The sequence below is a fragment of the Leuresthes tenuis genome, unplaced genomic scaffold, assembly GCF_036924035.1.
Source record: "Leuresthes tenuis unplaced genomic scaffold, fLeuTen1.0.hap1 SCAF_23, whole genome shotgun sequence".
Taxonomy (NCBI): Eukaryota; Metazoa; Chordata; class Actinopteri; order Atheriniformes; family Atherinopsidae; genus Leuresthes; species Leuresthes tenuis.
In genome coordinates this window covers 23765871-23776845 of record NW_027325377.1, presented here as the reverse complement: position 1 = coordinate 23776845, position 10975 = coordinate 23765871, and the positions used below count along the sequence as shown (strand labels likewise).

At 42.3% G+C, this 10975-nt stretch overlaps 1 protein-coding gene and 1 pseudogene across 1 annotated transcript; both read left to right on the top strand.

Moving 5' to 3' along the window:
* The first annotated feature begins 145 nt into the window (after nt 1–145).
* On the top strand, nt 146–2481 carry cdpf1 (cysteine rich DPF motif domain containing 1). Its single transcript, XM_072377177.1, has 3 exons — nt 146–307; nt 581–692; nt 1230–2481. The coding sequence occupies exons 1-3, from the start codon at nt 195–197 to the stop codon at nt 1356–1358; spliced, it is 354 nt and encodes a 117-aa protein (XP_072233278.1). The 5' UTR covers nt 146–194; the 3' UTR covers nt 1359–2481.
* Nucleotides 2482–3754: 1273 nt separating this feature from the next.
* Nucleotides 3755–5175, top strand: LOC140282658 (uncharacterized; annotated as a pseudogene).
* The last annotated feature ends 5800 nt before the right edge of the window (nt 5176–10975 follow it).

The window sequence follows — 10975 nt, the reverse complement described above, 5'->3', positions numbered from 1 at the left end:
GGTGGATCCGTTAATTAATCTATGGGTGATAATGGTCTGTGCAACCAAACAATTATCATTGAACAACGAGTTCAAAGTTACAAGTTACAGTGCGATGCTTTACTACCCCAGTCCGGTTGGGGGCGCTAATGAATCATAAAACAAGCTAACAGGACTGGAAGTGATAATCAGGAACAAACTTTCAGCTGTTTACGATGGAGCAAACTACGAGTGAAAACCCTGAAAAAACGTTTACATGCCACTTGTGTGGTTTGAGTACCCCTTTTACCTACTACGGTCAGAAACCACCTAACACCAGAGCTATTGTGTAAGTGGAACATTGAAGAAAATGCTCACTTGAGAGTGCTCTGGTGCGACAGCTAGCTTTAGCTCATTAGCTAAAGCTAATGCTATCGAAGCGAATACGAGATTGCTTGTGCTGTTTATGTGTAAGGTCAAACTCAGGGGAAACTAACCCTTTTGTAGATTGTATGTTGCACCTAAAGCATCTTATATCTTGAATAGCATCTGCATCCTACCGTTGTCCAACTACATAAATCAACATAAAATGAAGCCTGAGTGGTTTTCTGTCGCCTTACAGGTTGCTTGAGGAATGCTTTGTGGCTAAAGATCCCTTCAGTCCGGACAAGGAGAAGTTTTTAGTGTTGGGGTCCACCTGCAGCCTGTGCAATGCGTGTGTCTGTGTTGGATCGGTAAGGTGTTTGACGCTGAAAACGCTTATGTTAACCCTGTGGTGAAAGCACTGCCGTTTTGTTTATCTATTTCCATTTAAAGCTGTAAAATGCATCCATTTTACAGATGCTTATTGCTGTACTTATAGCTGTATTTACTTTTAAAATGGAGAGGATACACATGCATACTAACTTGTAACACACTACTTATTGTTAAAGATTAAAATCAGTAGTTTTTAACCTTTTTGGACTCTCACACTGCAGAAAAACGGCATGTAGGCAAGATGACATTTAAGATATGATTATGTTGTTAAAGGCTGAAAATAGTGCTCCCTTTTCACTCCCAATCTTTTAAAATTATGTAAATGTCTCGATGACCCAACGTGCCACCAAAGGGAGTTTAAAAAACATATTTTCCTATTTAACGGTTAATACTAAATAGGTTTTTATTTAAGGTTGGTGTGGTAGTTTCCCACTTTACATTAATGTGTCTAAATGTGACCGGAGCCTCTTTGAACCTGCAGCACTCCAACTGTTTGCTTCTTTCTCCTCTGTCAGGACTGCAGTCTCTTCTACACCAAGAGGTTCTGTATGCAGTGCGTGAACAAGCACTTGGACCAGTTCCCCCATCAGATTCAGACTGAGCTGGCAAAGAAGAAGCAGAGTTCAAAGGCTGCCGTCTCATGACACAAGAGGTCCATAAGCTGCTCACCAGACTGCAACAAACGCCTCAGTACATGCGTTTAGCCGTAAATGGAGTAAAACGTGTGGTTAAGCCCACGTGCTCACTCCAAATCATTCTGATCTAAACTGTAACAATAACTACCAGAAAAAGTTCTGGTTCATGTTTGAGGCTTGGATTCGAGCCTGTGGGTGTTATTTATTCATTGTGAGGGAATCATTTTTAAGTATTTCTAAATTCTTTTACAAGCTTTTGCAGGATAAAAGCTGACCTGTTGCTATATTACTGCTAATCAGCTCGATCAGTGAGGATGTGGAGCATTGAAGTCGACTGTTTGATGTGCTGCTTGTGCAGCCCAGTTCAGAGAAAAACTGCGATATTACAACCATTCAAGTGTGACTCAAACTAGTGCGGTGACTGTTTAACTAACTTGTGTTTTGGTGAATGAATCTGGCACGGTTGCATCATTTTTCTAAGAATACTCGCCTCACTGCGCAAACCTCGCTTTAAATGGCGGGAGTAGAACTTCACAGGCACAAAAACAATAGCCGGTTCCAGTCCAAAGCCATTTGCTCTGCATAACCAGTGTTGGATTTTTTGGGGAATTACTTCCTACAGGAGAAACATTATCTGCCGTCTTCCAGAGTTGGAGTCCTTACATTTCCAACTCTTAAAAACACTCCTCAAAGCATTGGTTATGCGTGTGAGACCATAACAAAGTGGTCTATTGCCTCATTTCTCACTTTCCCTTCTAATTAGAGCCATCGTAATCTGTTTCCAGCTCAAGGATCACGCCGTACAAAGCCGCACACAGTTTACAGCAGCATAAACACATTATGGATTAAGTGTGATCCTGGCGATAACATCTATATAACAGATGGCCCCGGCTGCATTTATCACGAGATGCTTGAGTCTTTGCGAGGGTTAATTGGAACAGCATGGCTTTAAAGGCTGGCCCACTCATTTTACTGGCAAATGCTGCAGAGGAATGCAGATGACACTCGCTGGAGAGCGTGCACGTTGGGACATTGTGAACTCCTGGCCAAGTAGTACATACTGTTACTGTTTTTATTCACTTCTCACATGACGCTTATCCAGTTTATCCTGTAAATAAATTTTGAGAAATCTCAACATGAGGACTTGTCAAATTCTTTGGGATGCAAGCTCAGAAGCCCGAGGGTGGATTTGCCTCCAATTTCAAAGTATTACATTTTAAACCTTTGTTGCCTTGGTGTTTAAATTCTAAGCACACATTAGCAATTACAGCCAGTGAAGCACGCAAACCACCCCCGTGGCACCAGTGCTAAAGTCTTACAGCGATAGGCACTGAGCCAAAGATGACGGAAGGCCTCCGCTCCAGAGCTGATGTCATTGTAGACAGAGTTGGAGTTTTGTTGTTGTTTTCCTGTACAAAACCAATGGGAGAGAGAGAGAGCGCCACGGTGTCCCTCTGTAACCTTAAAGCTGGAGCTGAATAGAGTTACGCTGATTAAATCAACTGTGCCATTTATGTGACACCAAATCAGATCAAGCAGCCATATCTGTCAGCACTCACACAGTCATTTGGTGATTGATGCATGTGATAGTACAACCAGCCTGGAGCGAGACCTTGGAATACTACTAACAGTGAGATGCATCTTTTTCCACTCTTACTTTTCTTATCTCGTGTTACACTAAAGACATTTATCTGCTTGTTTTGACTCACTTCATCCTGCCTGAACATAGACAAGAATGCCTATTAATTATATCAAATAATATCTGAACTTTAAAGGAAAGAATACAACTTTCTCATGCTTCAGTTTACTACTGATCACACACAGATAGTCGGTGAGATTCATGCGTAAGTTGCGGGCCTATAAAGTTTTGGCGTTTTTTGGCAGCCCCGACACATGATACCCATGTCCTGTTCTGTGGTCCCTCATGTTGCATATAAATACAGCCGAATTCGTAATAACGCTACTGTCATTAACATATTTTTCTCTTTCTGCTGTCAGATGGTGAAATAATTATTTAAATTGTTTAAAAAGGCAGCCCGAATACGAGGTCACTTTCAAAGTATTTCGAGACTTTTGCCGTGCTCTGATAAAATCCGGATTTTTCCAACCCAGCGCCGTCTGATAAAGTCCTCGTTGACATAATTCAGAAACAATCTGAATACGCTGGTTTCGGCTACATTTACTTGTACCAAGATCATCCAGAAAATAAGTTTGAAGCGACAGAAAGTCCGCTACCTTGGGCACTACAAGCGCAACACTGCGCATGTGCGAGCAGAAGCCTTCTGAAGTGAGGGGGATATGCACCAGTCTGAGGATGCATGTCTAAAAAAAAAAAAAAAGACCAGATTTGTCACAAGTCGTTTTAAAAAAAAAAGAAAAAGTCAATGAGAGTGTGTGAAAAGCGGCGAAGTGTGCCGACTAAGCGGCAAAGTTGCTAACAGTTGTTCTTACGTCATCGGTTTTGAATTCGTTTTCCACGGCCTGAAAAAATGGGTATGTGGCTTGAGAAAAGTGTGAATTGCGTGAGACTTGGGAGCCCTGACTTTGCTCTGTGTTGTCGTTACCCCTGTTCAACTTTAAGCGAGCTCTATGGGCGGTCCCTCGGAGCAGCACCGTGCAACGAATCGCCTTCTCTGTTTAAATAGCCTAGTCCTTCATGTCAAGTCTTCTTCCTCACCCATAGCTCCCTCTAACGCCATGTTAGCTGTTATGACCTAACGTGTTTTCATCTGACTTACTACGAACTTGACAGGAGTGGCTCTGTTAACCCCCCACCCCCCCGCGCCTTGTGGAGACATTTTTACGCATATTTGGATGATACGCGCGGAGTATGCACGCGCCGTTCCTGTGACTCTGCGTCTGAAGGGAATACTACTTGGAAATAGCAGCTTGAAAGGGTTTGGTTCTTGTTTGTACGCTTTGTTTTTCCTGTCATATGTGCAGCAAGATGTCAGATGTTCGCCTCTCTAATGCGAGCCCCACGGTGGAGAGGGTGGATGCGCGGCAGCAGGACAACGTCAGGCCTGTCCGCCGTGTGCTTTTCGGTACACCTGACCGAGAGGAGACGCGGAGGTATGCGGCGGCGGTGACGCGGGACGAAGTGCAGGATTTTATAGAAAGGTATAATTTCGACCCGGTGAACGAGATTCCGCTCTCTCCGGGCAACTACGAGTGGCAGGAGAACAGCGACGCACCGGAATTTTATCGCAGGCCGCCGCACGGGAATCGGCAGCCCGAGCAGGAGGCTGGCTCGTCCAACGGTAACAACCGGCAGGAGGACGAGGAGCGGAGGAGGACGCGGTCGGTTCGCTCGTCAGACGGAAACGGCTCGCGGAAACGACGTTTGGACGCTTCAGGTGAGGAAAGCGGACTTTCATCAGAGCTGTCACACTTTATTTTTGTTGTTTGTCACATTTTCAGCCCGCTGCGCGTCTCTGGTGCCACTGCGGCGCAAACTCTGGGGCACGGAGCAGCAGTTGTGTCAGTGCTGCAGCCGATAAACCACCATGTTTTTTAAAAGCCATTTGCTCTTTAATTCTGGAAGTTTGAACTCTGTAGCGCCACAGGCGAAAATCTGCAGCACCCCGTTGAGTTTGAGCCTTTTAAAGTGGAGGCACAAACTTTTCTCCGTCTCTGTTCGTGTATTTATTCATTTATTTTGGGTTTGCCAGGTTCTTGCTCCAACGAGTGTCCGCGCAAAAGGTCGCACACCGACGAAGACGATGATGAAGACCAGTCGAGCGGTGCAGGAAGTCAGGCGGCATCAGTCGAAACGACAAAGCCAGCAGGCCAGAGAACTTAAAGGAGGATTCGTGGAAAAAAAGAAGTGCCAGGTTAGAAACCATTAACTCAGTGCTCCACTTTAAATGTGTGCGGCGCCAATAACGCATGAAAACAAATGCCTCCACGTCAACGTGCCCTCAAACTCACACGCATCGTATAAAAAAAAGCTCCCACAACCTTTCAACTATGACTGTTCACCCTTTGTGCGTGTGAGTGTCTGCATGAGTGATATCAAACGCCGACGAATGCTCTTTGAATTGCACCATTCAACAGCCTGTTTCCTCTTTACGTCCCGCAGAGCGGCGAGACCTGTTGCTGGCAGAATACTGTAGGCTTTCTCATCATCTGACAGAGGAGAGAATAAAAACAAAGCAGCCTTATCCTAAAGAAGGGAGGAGGAGAGGCTGCAACAAGCACTGAATATTGACACTATCAAGTTTTGGCACTCACAAAAAAAAAATGCCTCAGAATCAGCAGACAATGTAGCAGTGTGCAAATGGACTTTTGCTCCTTTTTTCTTTCCTTATTTTTGTTTTTTTTTTGTATATTTACTACCTATGTTTAAGATGTAGCACATGAGAAAGCATTTTCTGCTTTTCATACCTTTTTTGTTCAATGTGTTTAAACGTGTGTGTGTGTGTGTGTGTGAGAGAGAGAGAATTTGACTCTGGGAGTTGCAGTGCAATTTCCAACAGAGATATTATTTTGATAAAAGTGCTCATTTGCGTCATCATTCAGGTAATTGATGTAAGTTAAAAATGCAGATTTCAAAAGTCAGGGTTATGTGGAAACAAAATGTCTTCACTTTTTCTATGGCTTTACTCTCCCAGTGTTCCCAGTGTTATATCTTTTTATTTCTGAAGGCCCAGATGGCCACACTGTAAGTTGAGGGTCCATCTAACTGGGAACAGCCATGATAAAGTTTACATGCAAATTTTGTCTCCCCTCTTCCCCTCTTTTTTAAATTTTTTTTTGAATATATGCATTTGTTTTCCAAAAAGAAATAAAAACAAACCCTGTGGGTGAGGGATGGGTGGGAGGGAGGGAGGGAGGTGAAACTGCTGAGCAATATCCAACCAAATTTTATCAGTATTTGCAAATAATCCCGAAGAGTTAGTTATTTTTTTTTAAATTAGGCGAGTTTCCCACCCCTTTGTACCAAGTGAGGACCAGGTTAACATAGATAAAAATATGTTAAAACCACTGGGATTTTTATGCAAATATGTGAATCAAAGAAATTGTCTTTGTGGTGTGGAATTCATGTGGAACATGTAGTTGCACTATTGTACATTTCTCATTAATGTGGGGGCAGAAAAACAACGTGACACTGCCTCACATGGTGTTAAACTTTGAAGTGTACCTGTGTGCATTTTTCTTTTCTTTTGAAAAACACTGAAAAATTATAGTAACTTATTTATATTGTGTTTTTTCTTTCTTTTTTTGTGGGGGGCGGGTGGGCGGGGGTGTATGTATAGCCTCCCAAAGCAACATTTTGTGCATTTTTTTTTGTAAATATATATTTTCATCATTGTTTTTAAGATAAATAAATAAAATTGCAAAACTGAGCCTAATAATTGATTTTCATACCTTGTGTTTTTGGGTTGTTTTTTATTTTATTTGCTTCAAATTGTGATTGTGCCATTTCGATTGGACGGATTTCCCTTGAAATAACACACCGATCGTTGTAATTACAAAGTATTACACAAACCCGAGATGCAATCAGATGAGAAGTTTAATAGTTCCAGCAGCGTAAGTAATGGCTTTCAGGGATTAAATAGCTCCTGCATGACACATATGCAAAACAAGCTTTACTATTAGAGACTGAAGCAGTTCAGTGTGATCTAATGAGATAAAAAAAGTTGAGTCTGGATACAGCAGCAGAGTGCAGGCTGTGACTGGGCTGACTCCCTTTAGCCCAGCTCTGCCTTGAAAGTTGAAAACAACAAGGGTATGTCCTGAGCAAAAAGAGGGAAAAAAAGTTTTTTAGTTACTGGCATTCCCTGTCTCCAATCACAGCAGAGAGAAGAAAAGCAGACCACTTATGAGCCAGCCAGTCAAAAAGCTGTGGGAGGGAGTCCAGGACAGTACAGGCTGTTCTTTTCATAAGGCACACACCACCCAATTAGTTTCATTGGCTGACTCTTTCCTGTTGATACCAATGTGTAGGAGTCAAATACAGAAAGAGTGAGAAAGAGCTACTCTTAGGATATCTTACGCTGGCTGTGTCTGGGGCAATTACTCGTGAGCTCCCTTTTGCACACGTTTAAAGAGGATTGTAACACAGTTTTTAACATTCAAAGGGTCAAATGCAAGAATGGTGCTGAGATGTGTCTGCATTGATGTAAAGCTGCTCTGAAGTAGACCAGAACCTCGGATCCTTTTGTGTCCAACAGATTTCAGTTAGTTTGCTGGCAGAAACCCATATATCATGTTGATCTTGCTATGATAATAATAATAATGTTATTGAGTACTTCACTTTACAAAAGACTCCCCATCCCAAAGCCCTATTTCCATTCTCCAAACATTAGTTTTTGCTGTAACTGAAGGCCTAGCTTACTTTTTCAGTTTCTGAACAGACTCCTTTACGATAAAGTGCATGTGAATTCTCCTGCTGGTGCATAACCCAGACATTTCTTAGCATGACGTCACTGTTTTGGAATAAAGAATTTTAATGATCTTGTCCCTCCTCTAATTAGATCATTTTAGTGCCTTGACCAACACAGAGCTATCATAGCCGTACAATAAAGGTCACCACTTCCTCCTGTCTTTGCTGCAGAGACCTGATGTAACTGCTTAACCCCAGATTGATTGCTCATTTGACAGGTTTCCCCACAGTTTCATGCATCTCATGCAGCAGAGCATTCGAGGAGATGCTAAATGCATGTCCAAGTCCAAGAAGTATGAAAAAAAACTGAACTATATGCAGTCCCAGGGCTTCAGCTAGTCTCAGTGCCGAATGACAAAGTGGCGTTTGTTTTAGTTACTTTAACATACTCTGGTGTGTAGTTTGCAAATGTGTGTTGATCCTTCATCTTAAGTTACTCGCATCAGAATTGAGGCAGAAAATCTTGATTGGGACATCCCTAATGGCCTATTTCTACTTGCACGGAAGTATCTGTTTGTGTCCTTTTCCCCTCCTGTAAGCGTCGGAGATGATGCTGTACATTGATCGAATCCTAACCGGCTAAAAGCTAGCTTGAGCTATCCAATTTTATAACGAAGAGGACTAAGGATGCAGTGTTTTCCACTTCAGAGCAAAGCCAAAGCACAACCAACAACACAACCAAGAGGAGCCCATTGCTCAGATTGATCCACTAATTTATGAGAAAAGCTGTAACACGTTGCCATGGGCTTGCAAAGCCCCAATGTGGAGAGCCTGATGAAGTTTGTACACATTGTAGTAGCAGTATTGGATGCTTTAACACATTTTCTGAGGCTGACCCCCTCCTAAAATACCTGGTCTGCTCCTATTGGTCAGCTTTAGTAGTCTGATCAGGCACAGCCAACCCTGCTTTAACTGAATCATAACAATATGTACATGCTTGTTGCACTTTAGTGTTTTTCTTTAAATACCAATTTCCTCGTCAGTTTCTAATGTTTTTAGATACAATTCAGTGAGCACAGGTTATTTGAGTAATACAGGGTAGTTTTCCCATCAAGTTCAGCTGTTATTTTGTCTCTGAGGGGATATTTTTCCCTCAATACTGAGCCGCAGCACACGCTGTGACCTAAAAGTCCAGCTTTTTAGATTAAGATCTGGCAATTAAGCAAAGTAATGCAAAATGTCTACTGCAAGTTGTTTCTGACAGGGGGAACTTCTAGTTTCTGTGGTCAAAGGTGCTTTTATTTCTTCTGTCAAAGCTTATTACATCAACTGATATTAAAGGTTGGAAATCATGTGTTTTTTCCTTCTTGTGGTTGTGACTGTAGGCAACAAAAAGGTCAAAGATTTGCTTCCAAATACATTAAAATAGATGTCATTTCCCAGGATCTTTATAGATACCGTTTTCTCTCTATGCTTGACCTCTCAGACTTGTTGGGGCATGTTTTAGAAGTTTTTTTTTTTTTTTAACTCTGCTATTAGTTTTATTGCACTTGAAATTAAAGGTGACACGGAAAGTGTTCTGCAGCCTGACTTTAGCATGTCACACTCCACCCAAAGCTTGAATACACAATACGTAATGTAGCTTTAGACTGCTCGGTGACAAAAGTGTCTTAGCCAAACCGCTGCAAGAATTTGTGAGTCTATAATCATCTCAGGGCATGTTTATAGTGTACACGGTGGCCGAGGCGCACACAGTACGGTATAAACCCCGTAAAAAGTGTCACAAACCCTCTACAGGAGTACATTTCAGCACCTGCACCTTTCAACATGCTCCAGGGGTTTAATCCATAAATTTGCATCCAAGTGAAGAAAACATTTCCTTATTTGCAGCGTTAAATTAACAAGCCCAGAATAATTGCTTCAAATAACAAGAGGAGAAATGCGTCATAAAAGTCTGACATGTTGGAGCTGACGCTATGAGGAGACATTCAGCAGAGGGCCTACAAAGTGTGAGCTCATGCTCTGGCAAACCATCGGTGGGATGAAGTGTTTCTATTTTCTACAAATGTCTTGTTTTAATCCAGATATACAACTTCCCCATCTGCTACGAGTTAAAAAATTGTCCGATTTTTTCCAACTTAATTTGAGTTTTTATTTTCTACTAGAGGGCATAGCTGCTTTACTTTTCCCCACTTGCGCTGCCTCATGATCACGCGCTCCTGGCAGCGTTGAGAAATGGAGACTCGAAGTAGAAATAGGTGAGAAAGACAGCAGAGGAGGAGAGAGTTAAAGAGAGGAAAGGGAAGACAGACTGTTTGGCTGTGTCTTGCTGCAGCCTGGCCAAATCACGTCCAGTGCAGGATGTAAACAAACTAATCTGCCAATGTGAAGTCTTTACACATTTTGGTTTTGCTCTGGGCTGCGTGACTCATGCAGCCTGGCTGTGTGACCTCGGATGCTGGCTGTCCTGCTGCTTTAGTGCTCGAGTGTTTAGTTTGACTTGCAGCAGGGGTCATCGAGACTATGCAGGCCTGCTGCTTTTTCTTCTAATGCATACAAATAGTCTTAGAAAAAGAGGAGAAACAAACTAATGTGTTTTCAGAAAATAAATCATAGGTTTTTCTGTGCACACAGGATGAGTTTAGCGTTCATTTTATCGTCACAGAACCCTTTGAGCTCCTGAAAGTTGCACTCTTCTTGTTTAATTTGTTAGCACAATAAACATCCGTTGCATACAGCTTATTTTTGACATGATCTAATTTCATGCTTCATGAGAAGTCACTGCAGGGCTCAGAGGAGTTGGTCACCTTGCTGAGGAGTCCAAGGGGCTTCTCATGCGGCTGCTTCCATTACTCCTTTGCAAGAAGTAAAAAAAAGGTTCTTCAGGAAAAATAGATGCATCTGAGGATGATTTTGCACAAATCTTTATTATTTTAGCTAACACCGAGTGAATAATGACAACATTATCGGTTCTTCTTCCTTTTTTCTAAAGAAAATTATGTGTTCAATGGAAGCTTTACAACTTCCTTCAAATACAGTTTATTTTGTGTGTTTTCAGGCTAAAGTTTCCTCATTAGGACCTTTTCTGGACCAGTGGTCCTCATAAGTATCATCTCTGGGTTGGGTTAAGGTTAAAGGTGAGACCTGAGGTTGGGTTAACCAGAACCTGGTAATGGTTGGGTTAAGTGACTGGAAATCGATGCAGCGCCCTCATGAGGATATCAGGACAAGCGTGTGTGTGTGAGTGTTGATCCGAAACACAAGAGAAACTCAACGTTCACTTTGCCTTGAGGTCAAA